At 35.3% G+C, this 27,170-nt stretch overlaps 5 protein-coding genes across 6 annotated transcripts in view; 1 reads left to right on the forward strand and 4 right to left on the reverse strand.

Moving 5' to 3' along the window:
• The window catches only part of LOC306849709 (uncharacterized protein), a 919,849-nt gene that overhangs the window by 880,414 nt on the left and 12,265 nt on the right, over window positions 1-27,170 (reverse strand). The window lies entirely within an intron of this gene.
• LOC306849162 (protein-serine O-palmitoleoyltransferase porcupine-like) lies at window positions 239-5,852 on the reverse strand (the record flags this gene model as incomplete). The annotated part of the gene is made up of 12 exons (XM_079384014.1): window positions 5,100-5,852; window positions 4,408-4,600; window positions 3,286-3,329; window positions 2,994-3,175; window positions 2,759-2,889; window positions 2,157-2,303; window positions 1,527-1,627; window positions 1,249-1,325; window positions 1,073-1,136; window positions 807-892; window positions 440-550; window positions 239-340 (listed from the first exon to the last, which is right to left on the reverse strand). The coding sequence occupies exons 1-12, from the start codon at window positions 5,233-5,235 to the stop codon at window positions 239-241; spliced, it is 1,374 nt and encodes a 457-aa protein (XP_079240140.1). The 5' UTR covers window positions 5,236-5,852.
• Window positions 6,337-10,468, forward strand: LOC306849882 (carnitine O-palmitoyltransferase 2, mitochondrial). The gene is made up of 5 exons (XM_079385259.1): window positions 6,337-6,909; window positions 7,414-7,494; window positions 7,598-7,704; window positions 7,793-9,097; window positions 9,607-10,468. The coding sequence occupies exons 1-5, from the start codon at window positions 6,725-6,727 to the stop codon at window positions 9,933-9,935; spliced, it is 2,007 nt and encodes a 668-aa protein (XP_079241385.1). The 5' UTR covers window positions 6,337-6,724; the 3' UTR covers window positions 9,936-10,468.
• LOC306849883 (protein mago nashi homolog) lies at window positions 10,845-12,432 on the reverse strand. The gene is made up of 5 exons (XM_079385260.1): window positions 12,211-12,432; window positions 11,812-11,870; window positions 11,623-11,733; window positions 11,425-11,507; window positions 10,845-11,069 (listed from the first exon to the last, which is right to left on the reverse strand). Exons 1-5 carry the CDS (start codon window positions 12,299-12,301, stop codon window positions 10,970-10,972), a joined length of 444 nt encoding a protein of 147 aa, XP_079241386.1. The 5' UTR covers window positions 12,302-12,432; the 3' UTR covers window positions 10,845-10,969.
• Window positions 15,527-26,417, reverse strand: LOC306849569 (uridine-cytidine kinase 2-A-like). Of its 2 annotated transcripts, none has more exons than XM_079384704.1 (7): window positions 26,233-26,417; window positions 21,085-21,244; window positions 20,614-20,710; window positions 19,801-19,943; window positions 19,584-19,681; window positions 18,823-18,871; window positions 15,527-18,480 (listed from the first exon to the last, which is right to left on the reverse strand). In XM_079384704.1, the coding sequence occupies exons 1-7, from the start codon at window positions 26,335-26,337 to the stop codon at window positions 18,344-18,346; spliced, it is 789 nt and encodes a 262-aa protein (XP_079240830.1). In that variant the 5' UTR covers window positions 26,338-26,417; the 3' UTR covers window positions 15,527-18,343. The 2 variants fall into 2 exon arrangements, with proteins under 2 accessions (XP_079240830.1, XP_079240831.1); XM_079384705.1 differs by lacking the exon at window positions 26,233-26,417 and adding an exon at window positions 24,068-24,214.

The following is a 27,170-nucleotide window of genomic DNA, read 5'->3' on the forward strand; positions in this document are numbered from 1 at the left end:
TTTTTTTAGTCTTGATGCTTCTTTACTTTAGGTAGTTTAGAAAACTTCAGAATATCCAGTGGTCCAATGGTGTGGATCAATATTACCTGTACGTTAGTTTGTCCTGGATTCGAGGACCAGAGTTCACAGTGATGCCATAAACGGCCACAACTCCTCTACAGTAAAACCATATAAAATATCCAATCACAGTTATTGCTATCCTCTCCCCATCTCTTCTCGTCTATGTAGGTCTCAGTGTTTATAGAATAAGGCGATACAGGACCCAAAGGCCAAAGGTCAACCAGTGGCTTGTCCAGCTGAGCTGTGTCCATTTCTCAATGGTGTGGTTGGCCATGCCATCCTGCAGGCAAAATAAAATCATTTAAGTCATGTAACTAATATAAATAATAACTTACACAGAAGGCAGGGGCCATAATATTTCAGAAAAAGTAAGTTGTACCTCATCAGAATCCATGTCATCTGTGCTGGAGCCAAAAATTGAGCCCAGGTATGTTAAATGTAGCACTGCTAACATGCTAAACATCCCGTTAATTAAATATACCCAAAATTCCTAGAGAAAAAAAAGATGAAATATAAAAAAGTTAAATTTTTAAAGAACTTTTAACTTTTTAAATTCTAATATAAAATGGTAAAAAAAAATAATAATAATAATTAAAAAAAAGATTTAAAACAGTAAAAAATTTAACAAGTTAATAATTTAGTAAAGGCTTATCAAAAGATGGGGTTTTTATTTTTTATGATCTTTTTTGCCTTTGTTTAAAATATTCACAAAAGTTCTTCTACAGCCATAATGATGCATACAACACCTTTTTATGTCTGTGTTTGCAGTCAGATGGGCATCTCTTGGAGAGGACACATGCATTTAAAATGACTGACAATCTTTTCCTAAGCACTAAAACACAGAATAAAGACACAGTCCATTAAACACACAACCAATATCCAAGCTGAAAGGTGATTAATACTGTGAAAAGATGCATTAGTCAGCTGAACCGGTAAACGTAACTCTTTTGAACTGATTAAAACATTTTAAAGAATTATTACATTTGCAGATAATACCTGAACAGATACTCACCATGTTCAATATATGTTATGAAGCCTAATGTAAATAATACTGCCCAAATGTGGAAGCTTAAACCCTGTGGGCACAGAAATACAATATTGTACTTAAGCCCGGAGAACAAAATGCAGTCAATTCAAATGAAATAATCAATATAATGACAAATGAACAATAAGCAAAAATGCACTCACATGCAGCAGGGCGCTTGCTATGTATGTCAAGATAATAGCTGTGAAGCTCCCATATTTGAGAGCCTTCCTGAACACATCTTTAAAAAATAAGGTTGAGAATGTGGCTTACCCAAATATTTGGAGGTAAAAGAAGATACACAAATGTCTGCTCTAATTAAAATGCTATCATTTAAGTCTTTTGGGAGGTAAAATACATTTAATTAATTTTGGAGTGTATTAAAACCAATACAACACTATACACAAAATCAAATAACATAATCAAACAAACAAACACGCACAGGTGTTAAGCCAGCAGGACATGGGCAGGTTCCAGGAAGTCACCACTTCAACCACAGACCTGGGAAACTCTATATTTAGCGGCTTTGCTATTGTCAAGTCCCTGAAATAACAGAAATGGCATAAAAAAAAGAGCGTTTGTGAGATAGAAATGAGGGAAGATCAGGAAAAATTTACTAATTCTGAATTTGCCAGCAAAAGTAAAGGCCAATCATATACTTTCAGTGATATTAAACATAGTGATGTCAGAAATAACAACTTTTATAAACAAACATTTATATTACCAAAATAACAATAATTTCATTGATATTTAAAATTAATCTTTTATTAACAATATTTGCACCCTATAATTCATTTTAATGGTGTTTTTAAATAAAATAAACAGTCTCACAATTGGTGCTTTAATTGAAACAATATAAAATGATCAGTAAGTCACATCAGTGTCTTCAGAGCCAAGTAAAACCATACTAAACTAAACTTTAAGCCTATTTCATTAGACTACCAGATATATGAAAAAAAAGGAATTGATCATGAAGCATGTTTGTCATGTTTACTGACATTTTTGCCACAGGTATGTCCTCTATTTAATTTCTGACACTGACAGTGTTTAAATCTGTGTAATTTATACAAACCACTTAAGATTGTCCTTCTCCTCTGTGAAACCAGCACCTGCCAGTGTGGTGGTCGTCTCACCAAGGTAACTCACAAAGTAATTACTGAAATGGAAGGACAGGGTGTTCTCATAGGCCTGTAGCCACCTGATGAGGAGAATCACAAAGCTGAAGGTTATCAAAGATCAGAGACATTAAACTATTGAGGTGTAACACTGTGCATTGCCTACCTTTTAATAGAGCCCCTGCATTGAAATACAAAATAAAAAGCATTAATAAACTCAATTTATTTATATTTATTTACTAAATAGAAAGAATTTATACAGAAATCTCAAACCTAGCAGAATTCAGTTTTAATTCTTTTTACAAGTAAATTTAGCAGAAGCATGTTTTATGCTTTTATCCTCATAATTAAAATTTATGTAAATAATATAAGTAGGACAATACCTCATCTTTCGTTTCTTGCTGAGGAAAAAATATGAAAACAGATCTGTCAAAAATGAAAAACTAAGCCACAGATAGCAACACAACAATTAAGATTAACACGTTTGATATTAGAAGTAGAAGAATCAATCCATACTTTACATCTCATTGCTCATTGAATAACTACATACTATACTCACTTGCGGAGCAGCTTGTCTCCAAAGACTGGGATGAAATAGGGAAAGAGATAGGGTGCAATGCAGTTGGAAATTACCAGACAAAGCTGGCTCTTCACACAGCTGAAGACTGACTTCAAAATCCAGGAGACACTCTGAAAAAGATCATATAAACACGGTAAAGTGCTAGTGGAAGCACCTGTAATGCTCTTAAACCCCTTTAATTCTTATTTGTATTAGAATGAAATTTGAGACTCACAAGTTTTCGACTCTCTACCGCATCCATGTAGCTACTGAAACTGATCCAAGGCCCAAAGATGACCGTCCCCACAAAGTAAATGTAGCCCATAAACTCCACTGGAGAGGGAAATTTCTCCACTATGCCTTTGTCCAAATCAAAGGCAAGAGAAACTGCTTTCATGGCCACTACCATCTGGGAACCTACATGACCACAACAAGTATTTTATTTTAAATTTAGAATAAGAAACGTCTATACAGTCCTGGTCTAATGGTCACTAATGTCTGGTAATAAAACAGCATCAAAGACTGACCTCTCATTTTATGCCAGGTTGTTGTATCCATCATATGCAGTTCTCTGAAACAGAAAGAACAGAATCTTAAAACGGCATCTCTGACTCACCAGGTTCTATATCCTTTTAAAAAATGTAACAAAAATACAATATTAAAAATATAACTTAATTTGAAAAATAGGAGATATATAGTTAGTAAAGACATCTATAATGGCACAAAGAATTCTATTTCAAATAAATTCTGTTCTATCAAAGCTTCTATTCTTCAAAGGATACTGAAAAAAAATTATATTTCCACGAAACTACTAAGCAGCACAACTGTTCTCGACACTGATAACAATAACAAATGTTTTTTCAATACCAAATCAGAGTATTTGAATGATGTCTGAAGGATCATGTGACACTGTATGTACAGTATATATATATATATATGACTACCAGTGTTGAGGAGTAACTAGTTACATGTACTGTTTCTGTCAGGACCACTATCTTCAAAGATGATTGACAGTTAGCATACAGTTTGGATTGGTGCATGGTTCTGTTCTGGGCAAGAACTCCCTGTGCATTCATGCAGCCTAGCATGGATGAGAGCAGGGAGAGCAGCAATAACCCCCCAGGGTAAAAAGAACAGAACCTACAAAAGTATTGCAGATATTGTTCTGTTCTGTAATTTTATGTACACATTTTTGAATTAGTCTTATTTAAAAGAGAATCAGAGGCTGGATCCTGACTGACAGAGGAGGAGCTGGGTAATTCCAGAACTATCGCTATGATTTATGTATTTAACCTCAGAACAATCTCAAAGTAAAAAGAGGTGCTAAAGTCTAAATTTGTGCTGGCTGTTTTAAAATTAAAAATTATAATCTTGATTCAAGACTGAAGAATTTTGAAAGTCTGACATAAATCATTCTTTTGAGTACTACTGAAAGGTTAACCAAATTAATAAATGATTAACAGTTGAAAACTTTAATTAGAAATTTAGAAAAGTAAACAAATGTAATCAGTTACACTACTTTAATAAAGCAACTGAAATAGTTGCACAATTTATTACATTTTAAATAGGGTAACTTGTCTGTAACCTATTACTTTTTCAAAATGCAAAAATGAAGAAACAGATGAGCGTGAGAGGATGTATCTACATACCCCAGAAGGAGGTAGATGAGGATCGTGATGGACAGGAAGGGTCCTCGGCTGCTCGAATGGCGGCACAGGAAGAGGATGAGGTAGCAGAGGAGGCTGAGAAGCACCACCCAAACCATGTGCAGCTCGAAGAACAGGTAAAGAGTATAAAAACCACCTGCCACTGTACTCAGGTGTTTCAAGAAAGAGGGCAGACCTGAGAGAGGAAATACAGCTTAAAAATCATTTGTAACATAACATAATTTAATTACCTATTATTTTAATTGTACTTCAGTATTACAAGTAGTTCCCACAAACATGACAATTCTATAATTGTTTTCTCAAGGTCATGATATTTTTTTCTTCTTCTTTCCATGCAACACAAAATAAGTTTTATAGAAGAATCTCCAAAGTGTTTTATCACACAATGAAAGTGAATGGTGATCGTAGCTTTCCTCCCACAAAGCTATCATATGGCTTCAAAAGACTTGATATATTGTACATTGTACATGATCGACCTGCTGTTTTAATAGTATTTTTGTCCTTTTTGGTGCTTTAAACATCCGGCCACTATTCCCTTACACGAGTGGAACAGAGGAAAGGAAGTGTTTGGAATGACATGAGTGAGAGTAAATAATTTTTTATTTTATTAGAACTGTTACTTTAATAGCATTAAAAGATTACAGTACATCAAGTGTTGTATAAACCCCTCTTACCCAATCTCCACAACAGCCTACACACTAGGCAGATGAGTAACAGCTGCCATACTTGTTCCAGACCGTGCTGGACAGTCGGAATCAAGCAACCAGATCCCAGTTCCTGAAAGAACTGCTGTTTGCTTAGAGCTCCCATTGCTTTGACTGAAAAATAAAGACACTGAAAAATAAAATAACATAAATTAGATGTTGATGTTGTACCTTAAATAATCAAATCAATAATGTCAGTGCATTTGGTCTAAACAGTGACGGATGCTATGGGCAAGCCTCAAAGGTAAAGATAAGATCAAGGCTGAATTGAGGTCAGAACATAGTGTTTGTCAAATCCATCTCAGGGTTAATACTGAATCCCATCACAGTCACACATATTTGTGATGATTGCAACAGCTTTTAGAGATAGATGTAATGTTTTTAGGATTCCATTACAGAAATGTATTTTCATCAGGGAGGAAAAGAAAATCATCCTTGTTGGTACTCTGAATATATCTGTTATGATACCTTAATGCTGTGCTGTGTAGACATGCAATGTCCAAATAATCTTACCTCTGCAAGATGTTAAATACCCTCACACTGCACGGTCTGAACGGCCGAGATGTAAGCTAACTTATCTGTTATATCGACGACAGGTGTTTTATGCTCTAAATGAGAATCATATATTAGCTGAAATGTACAATTCGTTACAGAGCGCGACAGCTGAGGAGGAGGATGAGCGCTTCACCCCCACTATCAACTCACACAGCGATGAACCGCAGCAGGAATAACGCTACGCCTGTGCGATCCCAAAAAAGGGGAGGTTTTGCACACATTCTCTTATATTACTTATGTCAATTTTAATTTAGAATAAATCTATATAAATTCGACCAGGTTCTAAACAAAATATGGAGAATTATGTCGTGCTTCCAGCACAATCGGTCCAGATGATGCTGGCTATGCGCCTGATGGCTGATTCCCATTGATGCTGTCCGTCTTTCGTGATTCCAAAAGGAACATCCGATGACCAATCATCTTCCTGGGCATCTGTGGCTGAACCAATCATATGAAAGGATCAGCACAAAAAGGCGGAGCTTCTGGTCTCACGCTTTGATAGCCTGGGTGCGTGTTCAAAATATATGGAAAATGTAATAAATATTCGAAATGTTCAGAGATAGTTATTTTGAATACGTTAATATAATTAAATAAAGTTTTAATGTAATTTATTTATAGGGAACTTTGTGTTGTTTTGAGAGAGTTCCAATTTAATTAACCCAATGAAAAATGCAATTTAATCATTAGATACACAACTACTTCAGCCAACAAATGTTTTGTATACAAATGCCCTATTTATATAGATTGGACTTTTATTTTGAAAAAGACGATAGTTGGTGAGGCGGAAGTAATGAATCAAACATTAAAATCGGAAATTTTGTCTGCTTGTTAAGCAGCTATTGCAAATTAGCTTAGATTTTTTTTCTAAATAGCAAGGTAAGACGGTATTTTTGGCCGTACCGACAGCGACAGGATCTGTCAGACACACTGCATTCATTCAGTGTCTTCGCAGCTTGCAGAACTATTAAACAGAAGGTTTGAAATTGAAGTTGAGCTTTAAGAAAAATACGCAGATCATAACTCCTTAAATTACAAGTTGTATGATGGCGGGTTTGCTCTCTACGCAATATAATTCAACACTGAGCAAATTCAAGCTGCTAAGGAGTAACCCTGCCCTGTCAGTTCTAAGCACTCGGCGTAAATACAGCAGTAAGGATGGAGCTGGGATTGAGTTTCTTCACAAAAGTGTCGTCCCGACCATGCACTACCAGAAGAGTTTACCAAGGTAGGAGAATGGCATACAATACGATATATAAATAACGTAATATTTGCTGTGCTTTGATATTACATCTTTGATGTTGAATATGATTTAAGCTGGAAATGCCATTATTTATTTTTTTGTCTACGACCATTTTAGGTCATATTAGAGAATGTAGGTTAAAGTGCAAAGTCTACGCTTAGGTTGCAAGGGGGATGGGGACACGGTGTCACACGTAAATATACCCCCTTGTCTTAAATTTAGTTCCCTCACTATTGTTCCGTGGTAAACTGTAGAGGAAGATTTACATTCAAGCAATCTAAAATAGAATAAAATGTAATAATCTTCGATTAAAAATGTAATCTAATTGTCTTTGGTTTGTGATGCTGTGTATACTACCACCTAAAAGCTTTTAAATGTTTTTGAAAAAAGTCTGAAATGCAGTAAAAACAGGAATATTGTGAAATATTATTACAATTTAATCTAATATATATTATCCCAAAATATATTAATTTTATATGTTCTTTATAGATTACCAGTCCCAAAATTGGAAGATACAATAAGGAGGTATTTGGCAGCTCAGAGACCCCTGCTGATTGATGAACAGTACAGGTAACCCAAAAGTACCTATATCAATTTATTAATTTCATTTTCTAATTACCCTTTAATGTTTTAACATTTTTCTATCTACTTCTGCTCCCTCTAAATCTGTCAGTAATACAGAGAAAGTAGCAAATGATTTTCAGAGTGGTGTAGGCAAGCAGTTACATGAAGAACTTGTAGCCTTAGACAAAAACAACAAGCACACCAGCTATATATCAGGTAGGAGATGTAGTAATAAAAATAACAATTGCATATTAGTAGTTTAAATTGTAACATCATTAATGAATTTCTCCCATTTGCATTGCAGCTCCATGGTTTGACATGTACTTGTCTGCTCGGGAGTCTGTTGTGCTCAACTTCAACCCCTTCATGTCCTTTAACCCTGACCCCAAACCCGAGTACAACGACCAGCTTGTGCGAGCCACCAACATGGTATGCTCTGCCGTCCGGTTCATGAAAACCCTTCGTGCTGGTCTACTCGAGCCAGAGGTGTTTCATCTAAACCCTGCCAAGAGTGACACCGATAGTTTCAAGAGGTTGATCCGATGGGTGCCCCCCTCTATCTCATGGTTTGGAGCCTACATGGTGAACGCCTATCCTCTGGATATGTCCCAATACTTCCGCCTCTTCAACTCCACACGTATACCCAAGTACAAGCACGACGAGCTCCTCACAGACGACAAGGGCCACCACCTGCTCATAGTAAAGCGAGGCAACCTATATGTGTTTGATGCTCTAGATCGGGACGGCAACCTGATAAAGCCTGCGGAGGTGCAAGCTCATTTGAAATACATCCTATCAGACCCCACACAAGCTCCTTCGTTCCCCTTGGGTGTTCTAACAAGTGAGAATAGAGACACATGGGCAGGGTTAAGACAGAAACTACTGGATGCTGGAAATGGAGAAGCTCTGCATTTAGTAGACAGTGCTTTGTTCTGCCTCTGCCTGGATGAGGAGGTGATGAGAGACTATATTCACATTTCCCACAACATGCTTCATGGAGACGGCTGCAACCGCTGGTACGACAAGTCCTTCAGTATCATCTTGGCTAAAGACGGACAGGCGGCGATCAATTTTGAGCACTCTTGGGGTGACGGCGTGGCCGTTCTTCGCTTCCAGAATGAGGTCTTCAAGGACACCACGGAGAAGCCTTTGGTCGGGCCTGGATCCCAGCCTGCAGCGGTGGACTCTTCCTCTGCGGTGCGCCGATTAGAGTTTAAACTCACTGATGAGTTAAAAGCTGGAATCACAAAAGCAAAAGGGAACTTCCAGGCCGCCGTGTCAAAGCTCACCATCGACGCCATGGAGTTCAAGAAAGGTGGAAAGGAGCAACTTAAAAAGAAGAAGCTCAGTCCAGATGCCATCGCTCAGCTGGCTTTCCAGATGGGCTTCCTACGGCAATATGGCCAGACGGTCGCCACATATGAGTCGTGTAGCACTGCAGCCTTTAAACATGGGCGCACAGAAACCATCCGTTCTGCTACCATCCACACAAAGCGCTGTGCCAAGGCATTTGTTGAGCAGCCTGGACAACACACAGTGGAGCAGTTACAGGGGCTGTTGAGTGAATGCTCCAAATACCATGGGCAGCTCACTAAAGAAGCAGCAATGGGTTAGCGCACATTCATAAGGTGTCTTGTCATTCTAAGGGGGGAAAACTGATGTTTATCTTAGCAAGTATCAGTATTGAGCAAGAAAAAAGGGACAGTTTGCCTAAAAATGACAATTCTGTCATCATTTACTTATTGTCAGGTTGTTCCAAACTGGTATGACTTTCTTTTGTTCTGTGGATCACAAAGGAAGACATTTGAAATAAAATAAAAATGTTTAAACCTTTTTTATCCATATAATGAGTCATTGTGGTCCAAAACAGCATTAGACCCCACTGATTGTCATTGTATGGACAAAAATACTTTTTCATTTTTTTTTTTTTAATGTATTTGTTTGTGTTTCACAGAAAAAATGAAGTCAAACAGGTTTGGAATGACATGAGGGTGATGACAGAATTTCCATCCTTTTACATTTTGGGGTGAGGGTGGGCATCAAATTAGATCTTTAGTTCACTCTCAACTTGTCAACTTATTTCATCATTGTCCTATTTTTTTGTGCATTTTCATCTAGGCCAAGGATTTGATCGCCATCTCTTTGCCATGCGCTACCTGGCTAATTCAAAAGGAATGGCCCTGCACAGTCTCTACCAGGATCCAGCATATGCCGCCATAAACCATAACATTCTCTCCACCAGTACTCTTACCAGCCCTGCGGTCAGTCTGGGCGGATTTGCTCCTGTGGTGCCTGATGGTTTCGGAGTGGGCTATGGTGTCCATGATGAATGGATCGGGTGCAATGTGTCCAGCTACCCTGCCAGAAATGTTCATGAATTCCTTAAGTGTGTTCATAAGTCCTTGGAAGACATCTTTACAGTACTTGATGGAAAACCCATTAATTGAAAGTGCACTTAATGTGTCTGAAGTTCAGTGAAGCAGTCTGGATTTAGAGCATTTATTTTTTTACTTTTATTAGATAAGGACTCAGGTGTATCAGTGTAACATGTTTATCATTAAAGGCTAAAGGTAGAAGTAATAAGCTTTGCACTGTGTGGATAAAAAACTGACTGCTTGGTATTGAACTCATGCTGTTGAAGTGATTGATCCAAAAGCAAAACTTAGTAATTGTTTTGGGTAAATCTGTGAAATGCTGATGTCCTGACATGTATTGTATTTGAAATATTTGCCGTGTATTTCCCCCCAGGTTCAACAGGCAGCTTTAATCCACCTATACTTTCAGTGGGCAATCATCTTTGACTCAGTGCAACATGAATACAATGTACTTCCACACACTGCAAAATTCTGCATTGTTTGATTATGTACAATAATTGAAATACATGTCCTGTGCCTTATAAGATGTAAGAACGTGGATAACATGATTGTAAATATTGTAACAATCTTAAAGAATAAATTAAAATATCGTATTGAAAAATGTGTACATTTGTGAGGTTTGGGTTCCATAAAAATATTAAGCAACACAACTGTTTCCAACATTGGTAAGAAATATTTCACGTGACACTGAAGTCTAGAAATGTAGCAGTGCCAATACAGGAATAAATTACATTTGAAGATATTAAGTTATTTTAGAATAATATTCTTACTGAATTTATTAAAATCATCCTTAGTGACCATAAGAGACGTTCAAAAACAGTAAAGTCTTCACCAACCCCAAACTGTAAATCAGTAGTGTACATATTGTACATTCTATTTGAAAGTACCTATTTGGAGTGTGCAAATGTTGATATCACCATTAAGGTTTTGAAAAGATATTTTGCAGCTTAAAAGGTTTTGAAATGGAAAGTGAAGCGAATCAACAGTTGAACAAGTTTTTATTTAAAAAAGAAAAGAAAAAACCACCAAGCAATGTACAAATGTTGAAAATAGCTCAAGCAATGACTAAAATATTACTTTCATCCAGAATAAAAGCAACTGGGTAGTTAGATGGGCTTGATTTTGAAGTGGAGGCCGATGAGACTGAATACAAGGCATTTGAGATCCTGGACCAGGTAGTAGAAAACTCTGAGTCCTTCTGGGTCCCTGAAAAGCAAGAACACAAATGTTACCACTCTTATAATACAGAGAACACACAGTGAAACTGCAGAGTGCTGCATTGCTTGAGAATAGAAATGGGAAAGCAAAAGATTGCATGCCAACACTGAATAAATGAAGCAGAAAATAACTATTGTAGTTCATTTATCAGATGCTTTTATCTTAAATGATTTACAAACAAGATGCATCACAAGCAATTTATCATACAAAAGTCAATATTACTTGTGGTACTGTAACGCCAGATTTCAAGAATGAGCCAGTAGTGTGAAAAAGCAGTGAAGCAGAGAGAACAAGAACTAAAAAAAATAAATAAATAAAAAATCCATCTATGAAATATGCTTACTTGGACTGGTTGACATCAATTAAAGATCCAATTTTGGAAGTTGTGAATGAAATGTGTTCATCACCGATGACGATCTCCAGTTCCTATAAAGCACAAAGCAGAGCAATTATGATGCAGAGTATAACAAACCCCATGGTGCCCAGAGCAAGGGTAATATAAATAAAAAAAATAAAAGCAAAAATATATATTCCTACAAACCTGTCGCCCGACTCTGTCTGGAGGAGGCCACAAAGCATCGTCTTCTTTTGTGATCTCACTGTCATCAATGATTCTCTTCAACTCTTCCATCACGCTTTTATGAACATAAGCCTGAAAGAGGGGAAATATCTCATAAGCTTACTGACCTCATATTGAACGTATGTGACGTCATCACGCAGCTGACTTTACCTCTTTTCGGATCATGACGTCGTTCTTGTAGTTACTGTTGTTTGCATATCTCAGTTTGCCTGGATGAAAACAAAATTATATGAAAGCTAATTATGAGAATATTCAACAGTCACTGAAATATTATAGCAGAAAAACAATTTCTTAACAGAAATATTATTTATCAAGATAAATAGCTTAAGATTATAAGGTGGCCGTTTTAAGCAATTCAAACGTTAGCTAACGTGTTAATTTGTTTTTATACACAAACAGCCCCTCTATTTCACAATTACTAAACAAATTAAGCAGTAATTAAAGTTCAAACAGCTTTAGAAAAACGTTTCGGCCAAGTATAAAAGCATGCACAGATATCAATAGAAAGGCTGTTAGCATATTAGCAAGCTAAGTTAGCGCCTGACTTACCGTCTGGTCTGAATTCAAATTCCAGAAATTCGTGGCCGAATTTACCTTTATGGCCCACATAGTACCTCAAATAAAAGTCACTCGTGGACATATCTGTGCACGATATCTAAGTAATGGCCTATATATCCAAGTCACTATACAAACACTCTTGTTCGATGAATCTCTTGGGAAACGACCAATATGGACTCGCGTGCGTACTGCGTCAGACACCGGTCGCACAATAATGATGCTGCAACTAGGCCTACCAAAGCAGCACATCATGACCTCCCTTGATGTACAATGTATACAACTTAGTTATGTCTGCCTTGTATCTGCAACTGTGTTTTTTATATATATATGTCTTAATTTTGTTCATTTAAAGCCTGCTTTGTTTGTAATTTTTTTGATTTTCATTAATAAAAAAAAAAAAATAATCCCTAAATAAAAAAATAATTTTGATTGCATGTCTCTAGAGGAAAAATCTGAAATAGCAGATTTGCAAATTAAATTGGATGAATTGTACTTATCCAAGGCTAGGGGTGCTTATATAAGATCCAGGAAAAAATGGCTCGAAGAGGGAGAACTCAATTCCGCATATTTTTTTAAGCTAGAAAAGCGTAATTTTATCCTCTCAACAATTCAACAACTTTGTGTTGATGGCAAAACTGTTAACGATCCAAAGGAAATAGCAAACTACAGTGCCAATTTTTATAAGAATCTTTATAGTTCAAGGTATTCAGAGCAGACAACGTCCTCATTTCTAGACTCGGTTAATTATGTTAAGGTTATATCTGAAAGTGATGGATTTTTCTGTGATAGTATTGTTACTCCTGAGGAAGTACAAAGAGCAATTAAGAGTTTGAAAAACAATAAGTCCCCAGGGTGTGATGGATTTACAGCTAAGCTGTACGAATTATTTGCTGATACTCCCTTTTTAACTCAGGTTTTTAGAGAAAGTATTGAAAAAGAGGCTTTACCTCCTACATTGATGCAAGGTATCATAACTTTAATTCCTAAACCTAAGAAAGATCTTACCAATTTAGACAACTGGCGACCCATCACACTCCTTAACAATGACTATAAAATGTTCGCCATTATATTTGCTAAAAGACTTAAAGATTGTTTGGATACTGTTATAGATGAGACTCAGTCTGGATTTATGAGGGACCGACATATAATGAATAATATTAGATTAGCTTTAGACTTATTGGATTATAGTGATGTGCTGGAACATAATAGTTTTATTCTTTTCCTGGATTTTTATAAAGCTTTTGATTCAGTTGAACATAAATTTATATTTAAATCAGTGGAAAAATTTGGTTTTGGTGAATATTTTTGTAAGGCGGTAAAAACTCTATATTACAACTGTAGTAGCACAATTAAATTGAAATACGGTACTTCTCCTAGATTCTTCTCCATTTGTCACGTGGTATTAGGCAAGGGTGTCCATTATCCCCTTATTTATTTTGACTAATTTCCCAGATATTCGCTTCTTGTATTTCTGATAGTGGTCTTCATGGTATCTCTATTGCTGACAAACAGATACTCATCAGTCAACTGGCTGATGACACCACTCTTTTTTTTTTTGCAAGATGCTAACCAAGTTCCTTTAGCATTAAAGTATCCAGCAATTCTCCAAAGCATCAGGCCTGTTCTTAAGGTATCTTAGGTATCAGGTATCTTATTTTAGGTGTTATTATAACAAAATTAATTATTAATTAGAGAGATGCTCCTTAAATTTTAATCCATTAATTGAGAGTACTCAGAAAAAACTGAATATGTGGCTCCAGCGTGATGATCTCTCATTGAAGGGAAGAATCTTGCCAGCCAAAGCTGAAGGTTTGTCAAGGTTAACACATGCTGCTCTCTCTTTGAATGTTGACACTGCCATTCTTAAACAAATTGATACAATGCTTCTCAACTTTGTTTGGACGAATAAATCATTTTATTAGAAAATCTGTATTTATGAACACCATTGAGAAAGGGGGTTTAAACTTTCTTGATTTCACCACTTTAAACAACACCTTTAAAATAAATTGAATAAAAAACTGTATCAATAAGCCCTCATCTATGGAATCTGATCTCTAATGTTGTTTTTTTCCAAACTAGGTGGTTTAAGTTTCTTATTAATCTGTAACTATAACATCATGAACATATCTCTTTTTCATAGGCAAATGTAGTTGGCTTGGTCCCTCATTTTTAAACACAATTTTACACCTCACTCATATCTAATCTGGAATAACAAGAATCTACTGTATAACACAAATCTCGCTCTTTTTTTAATTGGTTTAAAAATTGTATTATTTTTGTGTCTCAACTTTTCAATCAAAATGTTAGTCTGAAAGAGTTTGCAATTGTTGCTGATGCAGTGCCACATGGGGTTCTCATGCTTTTCAGAGGTCTTTCTTTTCCAATCTCATGTCACTCAGTGGATCTTTGTAAAACATTTGTTGGAAAACAGTGCCTTTCATCATCCAAGTCAAAAAACAATAAGAAAATTAGAGTTTTGTTTCAGATGGAGTCTATTTCTGTGCCTTATGTAATCTCTTATTGGAATGGTTTAGTAAGTGATATTCCCTAAAAACTTTGGTCATTACCTCACAAATATTTAATTACTAACAAAATGAGAGAAATTGCATTTAAGTTGAATTTACCCGGATAAGTGCTCTCTTAAAAGACTTAAGAATGATATTAACACCAACTGTTCTTTCTGTTTAGAAAACAATGAAACTTCTTTACATTTATTCTGGAATTGCTCTTACACAACATCATTTTGGTGTGACATTCTTGACTTTATCAAATGTTATGTGAATCCTAATTTTGAGTTTACTTATAGAAATGTCATTTTTGGCTTTCATGAATGTGAAAAAAAATGATGCTTATTTTATAAACCTTATTTTCCTTTTAGCTACATATCATATTCATAAATGTACATTTTCTAAATGTAAACCATTTTTTTTACGATTCAAACTTGAAATGAAAACTTATTTTGAATCTACTGAGTTCTCTACGAACGTGAAAGCCATAAGAACAATGACTTTGTGGAAGGACTTGGCACTTCCTTTGGACTGGGTGTCCCCGAGCGGTTGTTGTGTTTTGACGATGACAATTGTTGTTGTTTGTTTTTTTCAGGCATTAAATAATAATAAATAAATAAAAAAACATCATGACCTCCCTGAACCTGTTTTACGTTGCTGTATGCTTTCATTTTATCTTTGTTCTAATCTAAACCATTGTGTAATTCTGTCCAGCTTGCAATAAAGTTCTTAAAAGAGAGGGATTTACTCTTTAAAGTCTTTTTTTTACAGAACTCAGGTATCCAGGAGGCTACGGACATGAGGAGTACAAAAATTTTATTTAAGCTTTCCTGTCAATCACTTTGTGATACAACTTTCTGCAATTCTTTACACATGTACATGATGATACAGTTATCATGGATTTATTAAACCACAGAAACACTTAAAAAAAAAAAAAAAAAGCCAATCCCCAGCATCAAGAGTAACAGTTGAAGATAAAGTGTTATTAATATTCATTGCAGTGTCACAGAAATGCTGTTTTAAAGCCTTGCAACTGTAGTTTGTTTGGTCCAACAACACAAGCATGCAACCTTTTCAGATTTTAATATAGTTTTGGCTTTCTTTGCATTTTGCACCCCTTTTGCAAGCACCAAAACTCAAAGGCATCAATAATTGAACATATAATGATACATCATGCAGAACATCATACTTTTGAAATCTGTTCCAGACTAGGATTTATAATATCAACATAAAGGTTGTCACATATTCTGGTAAAATCAATATTTGCTATATAATTACAGACAGTGTGGGAGTCAAACTAATTGATTACACATTAAACAATGCCAACAGCTTAAATCTTTGGAATCCCACAAATTTCAATAAAAACAATGTACAGTATTTGCATCATTTTCAGTCAAGTATATTACACACTAGGTGTGCAAGTTGGTAAATTAGAGATGATAAATGATGAAATCATGGTTTTATTCAGGGCTGAACTGTGTGATTGTGGGGGGAAAAAATGTTTGTAATGTGTACTGCATTTTAAAAGCTGGTGTTTAAATCTGTGCTAATATATCAAAACCCTTTAATGAGAGGTATGAATATCTTCAACATATATGTTCGACAGCCTGGATGTTTGAGTAACCAAGTGTTGTTTAGAAAAGTAATATTTACAATATTTAGCTGATGTAACATTGAAGGGAAGTCAACATGGAAATACAAGGAACAGTCTGTAAGTTCACATACAAAAACGTTATGATGGCACAAATGTTGTTGCAGTGGTTATAAACTGGTTCATTTTTTTTTTAAATGAATCTATAATCATACTGATTGAATCACACATTTAATACCCAAACGAAACCAAGTACCAGACGTCAACAAAAGATTTATAATAATTAATGCAATTTTGGCCAAATAAACAGCCCAGGGTTAAGAATGCCTTTAATAACCAAATAAATATTCAAGTCACAAAATGTGGCCCAGATATAAATAATGACAACTCTGATTAAATGTAAATGGCATTATCCTCAATACGACCGTATTCAATCAAATAAATAATCGATCATTTAGAATTTTTACATAGGATAGTAAATGAGTCACCCTGTATCATAGCAGCAATGCAAATGAAGCCAACCAGAAACTAAAATATAACTGATATTACAAACTATGTTAAATAAGAACAAATCATATATCAATGATTAACCAGTTTTAAGTTAAAGATGTCAAAGGGAAGATATATGGGGTCATTTTACAGACAGGGTCAAGTTTAAAGGTTGGATTGTTCAGTTTCACATCCCTGAATGATTTCAGAGTACCTTAAATGGCTTCTCTCTGGCTCTAAGATGCAGGAAAACTGAGCTCCAAGGGAAAATATGTATTGCGTATGGAAATTACACGGCTCAGACTACAAAAACATCTGTTGAAGAAAACTAAATGAACTCTTTGGTGAGTTTTGTCAAAGACTTACCAAAGTGGCATCATGGTGTATATTTTAAGTCACAACACTAGTAAAATTATGGGTTTTTAAAAAACATGGCAAAGGAGATTCTGAGAATTCATTTCAAGTAAGCATCTCCAGTTGTCTAAATGCCTTGCACAAGTCTAATAAAACTGAGTGTCAAATTGCATTATTAGAGTCAAGGGTACAGTGCATAGTATATGAACAAATCTCAAATAGATCACTATTCATGCTAGCTCTCCACAGCAACGCTGCACAATCAACCACTGGGCGTTGTTTTAAAGCACATGACCATGTTTAATGAGGATCACATGGCATCTCCTTAAATATTCTAGAAGTACAAGGTTTGTAATTCGGAACCGAGTATCAATTTGTGCAACAAATTTACTTCTGCTTAATTAGCCAGAATAATGCCCTTTCTATTTTAGAGGTGTGGTCTCTGATGTCTTCTGTATAAACGTCTCATTCCTTTTAGTGAGTTGTTGTTTTCATTTGTAGTAACTACACCCTGAGAGGCCTGTTGTGATGTAGCAACACTGCCTAAATTGTTCAAGTGAAAAGGAGGAATAAATATTTATCCTTCTGCAAGAAACATTGATCATAAAGGGACACCATATAAATAATGCCAGAACACTAAAAAATTATTCAACCAAAAAGAAAAAAGAATGTTTTTGGACTCTATCCAGTGAAGAGTTTCTTTAAATAAATACATTTGCAAATGTAGTCCTTTCTGACAGGGAAAAAAGGATCAGAGGTAAAAAATAATAATAATTTGAAATATATATATTCAATCCTCATTACCATGGAGTCATGTAACATTTAATTATCTGCATCCCCACTTTTAGTCAACAAACATGCTCTTAAAGAAGGACAAAAAAAAAAAAGCTAAAATAAATAGAGGAAATATCCATTTTGACCTTTAACAATCCCCGAACCAGAAGTTCCATTTATCTTTCTAACTCCTAAAACATCAAGTGTAGCCAGTCCAAAAACATAAAGGAGGAAGCAGAATGAAATTAAAGGCAGTCTTTGAAATTCTTGAATGTTTTCATGATTCTTTTTTGTTTTAAACAGTGTTGGCTAATTAACAGAATGCACAAGCAATCCTTCTTTTCTCTTGCATCCATCCTTCACACATTCATTCTCTCCTTCATCCCCAGACGTCCTGATGGAGAGCTGGTCAATGCGGCCTGCTGCTGGACTCTGAAGGATGCCGTTTACGAGGAGTGTTGTGGCCACTGAGGTATCCGTTCAAGCGTTTGGTCAAACCACCATTTAGAATATCCTGGATGTGTTGTACTATCAAATTTATGGCAACTAGAGAGAGAGAGAAGTAAACATGGAAGAACAAAAATCATGTAAAGTTGTCTTACAAGTTTTACAAGTCTTTGTTACAAGTAAATACATTTTTCAGGGCAGGTATTTTTTGTAGTTAAAGAATCAGTAGTACTAGAAGTAGGGAAAAGACTAAACATGCTGGAATGCTCACGATATCAAGACTAGAATTGTGGCCTTGCTTGGCACCTTCAAAACTGTTATTTTCAAAACAATGTATGTCTATCATAAACTGTTCCAAAACATTTCCGTATCAAAATATTTATGTCTTCTCTCTTCCATGGTAAAGTCTACACATTTGGATAAACACATTTAAAATCTCACCCAGATTATCAGCTCCCCTTGGAATGATCACATCAGCATACTTTTTTGTCTGAAAGTAAAAGTGAAGATTATGATCAACACCAACATTTCCAATGGGCAAATATTTCAACACCTGCTGCTTCTTGATAAAATGCCAGGAACATGTTCTCTTGTAAACTGAATGACTAATATTGGCTCTGCATTTTAATAACAGTGTTTAACAGTCGATAAATGGTCCTTATGTATATTCTATATAATTAAATATTTACATTTATATAAAAATAAAAGGACCATTTATGATACATTTAGAATATTTGCCAAACAGCACAACAGAGAAATTGACATGGAAAAACAAAAACCACATCAAGTTATTTTACAACGTTTTTTAGTACTTAGTTTTACTAAACAAAATGTTTGTACCAAGTAAAATTGTCAGTGTTGTTCATAATAATGAAAGTGTAAGAATTTGCCCACGTTCAAAAGTCCAGTACGATTTTTTTTTTTTATATTTAGCAAAGATACATTAAATCAAAAGTGACAGTACAGACATTTAAGACATTACAAAATATTTATATTTCAAATAAATGTTGCTCATTTATATTCATCACTGAATCCGCAAATTAGAATGATTTATAAATGACTGAATGAAGACTGGAGTAATGGCTGTTGAAAATTCAGCTTTGACAACACGGGAATGTGTGTGTGATTGTGTATTTTATGTAAAATAAAAAAATTAAATAAACACACACTGATAATATAAGGTAGAAAAGTGTAAAACTCACTGGCAGACAGAACTCCTCAAAGGCAGGCTTAACAAACGTTATGTATTGGCTTAGCACTTGCTCTAGGTCACGGCCTCTCTCACTGATGTCTCTCAGGACTATGAGTAGAGGGGAATGAGATGACATGAATCAAATTGCACTGAAATACATCATCCTATCACTACCACTTATGAATTATGAATATTTGTTGACATCCATTGATGAAGTCAACACACACCTCTGCGTGACAGACGTGTATCTGCATCCGTATCCACAAACAGCTTCATTTGAAACAGATCTCGGATTTCTTGTGAATAAAACATAAGAATGCCTTCAAATAAAACTACATCTGCTGGATAAACGGTGACCGTCTCTTCTTTCCTGCGAAAAGTAAGGAAAACAAAAGCGTATCAGGATGCAGGAAATACCTGAACAAACAGATAATGTGACACAAATCAAGATAAGGCTTGTTTGAAACCCTACGCTCAAGTAGCATGTAAGCAAATCAACAGCAGTTACATTCTGGCCTGCGTTTCTGATACTTTGCTGCAGGCGCTGAATATGGGCTCCAAAATAAATGTGCTGCTTACACACTGCTTTTGTGTGTGGTTTGAAACTTGAATAAACACAAAGATATCCACACATAGAAATAATGCAATGATAATAAGTTAAAGGGACCATTCACCCAGAAATGAAAACTACTCACCCTAATGTCGTTCCAAACCCATATAACTTTAGTTAATCTTCAATACACAAATTAAGATATTTTTAATGAAAACTGAGAGGTTTCTGTCCCTCCTTTAAAAAAAAAAATACCGTCCAGGTAACCAAAACTTAGAAGATTCAAAAGGTATGTATCAAGTGGTCTTGAATCAATCAGTAATGTGAAGAAATACAATCGCTTTAAACGAAGAACAGATTTAATTTAGTCTGTTTGTGTTTTGAAGATCTTACAGGTTTGGAACAACATGATGGTTAGTAAACGATGGCAGAATGTTCATTTTTTGCTGAACTATTCCTTTAAGTTATTCGAAATGTTGTCTGAACAGACCTTGAGTGGGTAACAAAGTCGTAGACGGGAATCTGGACAGTTCTTCCCTCCATGATATCACAAAGGGTTTTGACTATCAACTCATTATCAAATGCATCTGTGGGACACAGTAAAAGAGGATCAGATAGAGAGCACAGAATTTGTTCTAAGGTTTCTTGATCCACAGGATGTGGGAAATCAAGAACAAGCAAAAAGGTGATAAGCCACTTGTGCTGCTGCAGAATGAGTGTGTGTGTGAATCAGGCAAACACTCACTCCGACACACACACACACTCACAAAGAGCTAAAGTATACAGACTGCATTAGTGCTCATGGTCTGAGCTGTATTCTACTCATAATAACACACTGCAATAGGCAGGGGTGTTTGGCAGTACAAAAGCACACATAAAGAACTATAAATCAGGTCAACAAAAATAAATCTAAATAAAACAATTATAGGAACATAAAAACAAGATTTTCAGACTTTTTTACCTGGGTGGTCAAAGTTAAATTGTCCTTTTAGAGCCTTGGTCTTCTGTTCAGAGGTCAGTACCCTGTAGAAACTATCCTGACTGAGGATGGCCACCTGCCTCTGATGATGGTCAATCTTATTCTGGCCAAGAAGCTCCATAATCTTCCCACAAACTGATGACTGAAAAAACAAAACAAAACAAAAAACAGGATTGTAGTTACATATATACTCTAAAAGCAAGTTTCAGTGAGTAATCTAAATTCAAACTGAGAAATAATAACAAAATGGCTGATGATTTAAGGTCAAGTGTATAATTTATGTGGGTGGCCACTATCCTCAGGTTGGGAACAAAAAGCTGGTCCTTCTTTAAAAAAAAAAAAAAAAAATCAGATTTGAATGATTTTCATTGCATCTGTTTCTGTTCAGGTGTCATGCACTTAATTTTTTTGAGACTGACATTTTTGGCACTACTTCCAAAGACTGAGTCATGATAGTCTAGTGATGTCGTTTAAAAGTTTTCATGAGGGCTGCGTTCAAATATATAATATGATTTTTTTATGACAATGTGCTAAACAAAATTGCAACTAAATTCAATGTCAGTGATGGCTCTGTATTTTCATGTATGGAAAAAAACAGAATTGTTTTTTAAAATAGCATTTGTGTTTCATCTAAAAAAAAATTTACTTTAGAATTTTGGATGGATTCCCCCCACCACCCGCATGCATTCAGATTCTTGTGTGAATTACTCTTAAGTGTGATTTAAAAAAAAATAAAAAAATATTAAACACCACCAGATTATATTTAAGTCACATTATTTCAACATTAACTGCATTAACTTACATTTTAGTAGGTAATACTTTTAAAACATTATATTTTTTTCCAAAAGGTTTACGTAAAGTCAAGTATAAAATGTAAATTTTAAGAAATTCAGTTTGCAACAAATCAGTTGGATTAATTTGACACACTTACTGATCCACACATTATTAATTTCATCATGACAAACAAAGAATGAACCAAGAATTTATACAGTTTTCTGCTGTATTTATACAGTTTTCTTATATATATATATATATATATATATATATATATATATATATATATATATATATATATATATAAGACTAAACAATGGCATACATTAAATACAATTATCACTAAAAATGTCTGAAAGACTCCTTTTAGTCAAAATCAAATTGACACCTCCCCCACTCAAGGCATAAAAACAGAACTTTACATAACAGAACTGGCTCTGTGATTGTACAACAGGACTTACTATACTGTTTTCTGTGTCTCTTCAATCCCTAAACCACCTTGTTTCATAGTTACAATAAATATGTCAATTAAAAAACAAAACAAAGAACAAGGAGTATACTCAGGTGATGCACCCTGTACAAAAAAAACCCCACAAACCATGAGCAGTTATGAAGAACATAAGCAGGTGTTTGCTCACATCGTCACGGAGAGATTTCTGCTCCTCTCTGCAGCTTGACAATGTCTGGTACACTGACTCCCTTCATAAAACAATTTTTTTTCCAAAGACAGTCTACTAATGGGCCAAAAAACCACCCTCAATACTCTGTAATAGCTGACCAATATGGAGGACAGAGGCACATCCTGATGAGAGAGAAACAGCACTAAAATTCACAAGGTCTATGGTGTACCATATAACTGACTATTCATGATGATATGACAAATATTATTACTTTAGCACAGAAAGGATTCCTATACAAAGTCCAAAGAATCTGATTAAACTTACTGTCAAAATCACTTGATGTATGATATATAAACAGACTAGTAAAAGCTACTATTATGGAAGAATATCTCCACAAAGCAACACTGAAAACCACATGCGATGAGTTCAGATCAAGTTAAGAGTCAAGCACATGCCAATAAAAAGCGGAGCACAAGACATGCCACAGTGTAGGGATATGCAACTGAATCCTGCAACCTATGTGTGTGCTTAAATGCCTTACAAAGCTTTCCTTCACCAGCTGCAATGCTGCCTGCCAGTCGCTCAATCCATTTAAAGCATAATCCACAAACAGTCCAAGCTGTCCCAGACCCTTATAAGAAGCTACACACATATACACAAAGCATATGTTAAGCAAAAACAACCAGTGGTTTGCTTCAAGGCAACGCATTTCTCACTTAAGAGTTACAGAAATAATACGGTCTTCTGTCACACGCAAAATAATCACAGCCCAAATACAAGGATTGCAGTTTCTGTTACATTTAGTTTTTACATGCTACACAATAATGTATAACAGCCAAAAAACCTAAACAAAACAATGTTTTTATAATACCTGCACCAGGTTTTACACAAAGTTACACCAATTTGACACATTAAACCATAATGTCACCAAGTCACCAACTGAAGAGCAAGTCAAATGGACTAGCAGTATGTTGAACAATGAACAAGGCAGTATTTTGCATGATTTACTGGTAACACTTAACAATAAAGTCTCATTTATTAATATTAGATAACTTCATTAGTCAACATGAATAGCAATAATTCTAAAGCATTTATTAGTAAATGTAAATTTTATTTACTAATACACTACTAAAACTGTATCTGACTTGAGCTGACATGAACTAACAATGAACAGCTGTATTTTTTAAATAATATTAACTGAAATTAGTAAGTACTGTAAAAATGAATTGCTCATTGTTAGTTAATGTTTTGACTTATAGGACCTTATTGTAAAGTGTTACCTATTTATTCATGTCGCAATGCATGCTCAGAACTAGAGTGCATTTCAATTTGGTTCAATTTACACTGGCTTCACCAAAACAAACTAATTTATATTATATAATAATTACATGTTTTTCTACTGTGCTAAAGCCTTGCAGAAAGAAGAAGAAGAAAAAAAAAGACAGCACAAACACCTCTTTGACATTTGTTGGTACAATCTGTGTCCAAGATCTATCAACCTTCAGCTAAAGTAACCACTAAACCTGTTCACATGCTAAATGGCCTACAGGCATAGGAAGGCAATCATTTACCTTTGAATCATCAGGAGGATGCTGCTGAGATAGTTGTAAAACTCATAACAGCCAACAGCAGGAAGGAGGAAGAAACCACTGTCCCCAGTAGTGAGTGATTTGCAGTGAGGTGGGCATCTCTCCTAGCCTGGCCTGTCACCGGCCCCTAAACTAACCTTGCAGGACAGCCAAAAAACACCTTCTGCTGTTGCTGACTAAACATTCCCCTGATTAATTCCCAAGTATTTTTGTGTACCCAACAAGTTAAGCTGCTGTTTAGGAAAATATAATGCGAATGCTACCTAAAGTCCACCTAGTGCGTTGGGTGGTGATGTATGTTATCAACGCAAAAGTGTTTCTGGCTGCATTAAACTTAGAAAGGAAACACTTGCTTCAATTATCTGCTTTGTTTGAGCAGTTTCAGGATGTAAACAAACTGGTGTCCTTAAGTGAAGTGAAGTGACATACTGCCAAGTATAACAGCACACTGAGAGCATTACATATTAGCACTGGACAAAGCATTGAGTGTCTACAGGCCCAAAGGAATGATAACATACTGCTTGAGAAAGTCTAGTCAAAGCATTTTCACTGAGAAACTAGATAACACGTTTCTTCCAAGCAATGTGGTAGAGAGAGAAACTTGCACACCTGACAGCTGGGAGATATAGCAGTCATAACATAAGCAAACGGAAACAGAAAGGAACAGACAAATATGTACAGAGACATTTTAAATAATGATTAAACAGAGTGGTCAGTAAAACATAAACTGAAAGTTTAAAAATGCAACTATGACCAATAATATCAAACATAATAATAATATATATATATATATATATATATATATATATATATATATATATATATATATATATACTGTATATATATTAATATATATATATATTATATATAAATAATAATATATACTATTTGTAGTAATATATATACGTCATACAAAATAAACAATGAATATATTTTAAAATATAAAATGCGATATATTAAATATTATTAAATATATATAAATATTCAAATAAAAAATTTTTACCAGTTATGGCGTGGTAAATTTACTTTTCAGTTTATTTTTAACAGTACACTATTTATTTTCCCACTCTAAATAAACTACACAAATATATTATCTATAAATATTTCAATAAAAACTAAGGCAAATCAAAAACAGGCTTCACTGAAGGAGCCGTCTTGACGCATCACTGCGTGCGCACGTACGCACGCCGTCTTTACGCACGTAAATGAGGTAAGATGTGACACATTCGCTGTGCCGCTGACCCCAATAACGTTAACCAACAAAAGCTCCGCGATTACTCCTCTTTATCGCCAAAATTCTGTAGTGATTCAGGTTTAACGCTAAACACAAACATATATAAACTTTTATCTCGTTCTTTGATATCGTCTCACACCGTTAGCTCATGAAACAAAGAGACCGTTCTTTGTGCTCGTAACGCTACACTAGACGTCCTCCGCGGACAAGGTTTTATCCTCGTATAATAACCGCAAAGTTAGACTTTCCTCACAGCACGTTGTATATTTAGCTAAAGTAAAACAGTAATTGGGGTTTTCAGCAGCTGATGGGATTTTAATGCATCTGATGGAATGTCGGAGGGATTGTTGCTGTTCATTCATGCTGTTTTCTAACAACAAAAGACGATACAACAGCGCCTGATCCATAACAATTCTGTTACTTTTCGCAAATGGATTCAACTGAATTATTATTTTGATAAATAATACTATTGATTAAACGCTTATTAATAAGTTGGCAAGTCCACCATCGCCATAGTGCACGGCGACTGTGTGGGAGCTGTCTGTATCAGGAAAATGTCCAACATCCTTGTTTTTAAGGAACGCATACTAACGAAGTGCTTACCATATTCTTACTATGTGTATACCCGTTTTGAAAATACTGTGACTATTTATTAGTTTTGTTCCATCTAAATGATTAAACTTGATTTTAAAATAAATAAATAAATTAGTCAATCAGATCACCCCTTACATGCTAAAAGTCTGTATGTCCGTTTTTACATCGGACATGTCAAACCATCTCGGGGAATAAAATAAATGCACATTGATGATTCCGGGACAATGAGCCACGCGGTCAGTGTGCGCTCGTCTCATCTCTGCCAAACATCAAAACAAACGATAACTAAAATTCATGTAAGGGAAAGCAGAATGCCAACCTTGCCGCTGGCAGTGCCGCCGGCTACCCCGATGAGGAAAGGTTGCCTGACAACATGCTCATTTTCGGCTTGATTGTCCAACATGCTGTCGCTGTCTCCTGCCATGCTGTCAGCGCGCACACTGAGCTCTGTACTGCTTTTACCACGGCAAGCAGAGGCGCTCCTCCTCCCCCTTTCTTTAATTTGTGTCTAACCTTTTCCTTTGGAGCGTTACATTTGTTGGTAGGAATTAGTAGAGCTCTCCACCTAGCTGACGACACATTTCCGTAGAGATAAAATTGAATCCTTTTGTAAGAAAGTATGAAACAAACATCAACCTAAAATTCAAATATATGTATACAGTGGGGGAAAACTGTATTTGATCCCCTGCTGATTTGTACGTTTGCCCACTGACAAAGAAATGGTCAGTCTATAATTTTAATGGTAGGTTTATTTGAACAGTGAGAGACAAAATAACAACAAAAAAATCCAGAGAAACGCATTTTTAAAAAGTTATGAATTGATTTGCATTTTAATGAGTCAAATATAAATTTGCAAGCCAATCTTAAATCCTTTAAAAAATATATATATATACACAGTGGTGTGAAAAAGTGTTAGCCCCCTTCCTGATTTTTTTGGCATGTTTGTCACACTTTAATGTTTCAGATCATCAAACTAATTTAAATATTAATCAAAGATAATTTAAATATTAATCAAAGATAATACAAATATTAATCAAAGATAATACAAGTAAACACAACATGCAGTTTTTGAATGAAGTATTTTATTATGAAGGGAAAACAAAATCCAAACCCACATGGCCCTGTGTGAAAAAGTGCTTGCCCCCTAAACCTAATAACTGGTTGGGCCACCCTTAGCAGCAACAACTGCAATCAAGCGTTTGCGATAACTTGCAATGAGTCTGTTACAGCGCTGTGGAGGAACTTTGTCCCACTCAT

Source organism: Barbus barbus, assembly GCF_936440315.1.
Source record: "Barbus barbus genome assembly, chromosome: 29".
NCBI classification, from domain to species: Eukaryota; Metazoa; Chordata; class Actinopteri; order Cypriniformes; family Cyprinidae; genus Barbus; species Barbus barbus.

Bases quoted from the DNA above. Each gene is read 5' to 3' on its own strand.
- LOC306849882 (XM_079385259.1), top strand. From the start codon at position 6,725: ATGATGGCGGGTTTGCTCTCTACGCAATATAATTCAACACTGAGCAAA. The intron at 7,705-7,792 runs GTAGGAGATGTA...TTTGCATTGCAG, and splicing joins GCACACCAGCTATATATCAG to CTCCATGGTTTGACATGTAC. The intron at 9,098-9,606 runs GTTAGCGCACAT...ATTTTCATCTAG, and splicing joins CACTAAAGAAGCAGCAATGG to GCCAAGGATTTGATCGCCAT.
- LOC306849883 (XM_079385260.1), bottom strand. From the start codon at position 12,301: ATGTCCACGAGTGACTTTTATTTGAGGTACTATGTGGGCCATAAAGGT. The intron at 11,871-12,210 runs GTAAGTCAGGCG...GTTTTCATCCAG, and splicing joins ATTTGAATTCAGACCAGACG to GCAAACTGAGATATGCAAAC. The intron at 11,070-11,424 runs GTAAGCATATTT...CTTGCTTTTCAG, and splicing joins ATTGATGTCAACCAGTCCAA to GGACCCAGAAGGACTCAGAG.
- LOC306849569 (XM_079384704.1), bottom strand. From the start codon at position 26,337: ATGGCAGGAGACAGCGACAGCATGTTGGACAATCAAGCCGAAAATGAG. The intron at 21,245-26,232 runs GTTGGCATTCTG...TTGTTTTTTCAG, and splicing joins GCGGCACTGCCAGCGGCAAG to TCATCAGTTTGTGGGAAGAT. The intron at 18,481-18,822 runs GTGAGATTTTAA...CTCTCTCTCTAG, and splicing joins AAGGGGAGCTGATAATCTGG to TTGCCATAAATTTGATAGTA.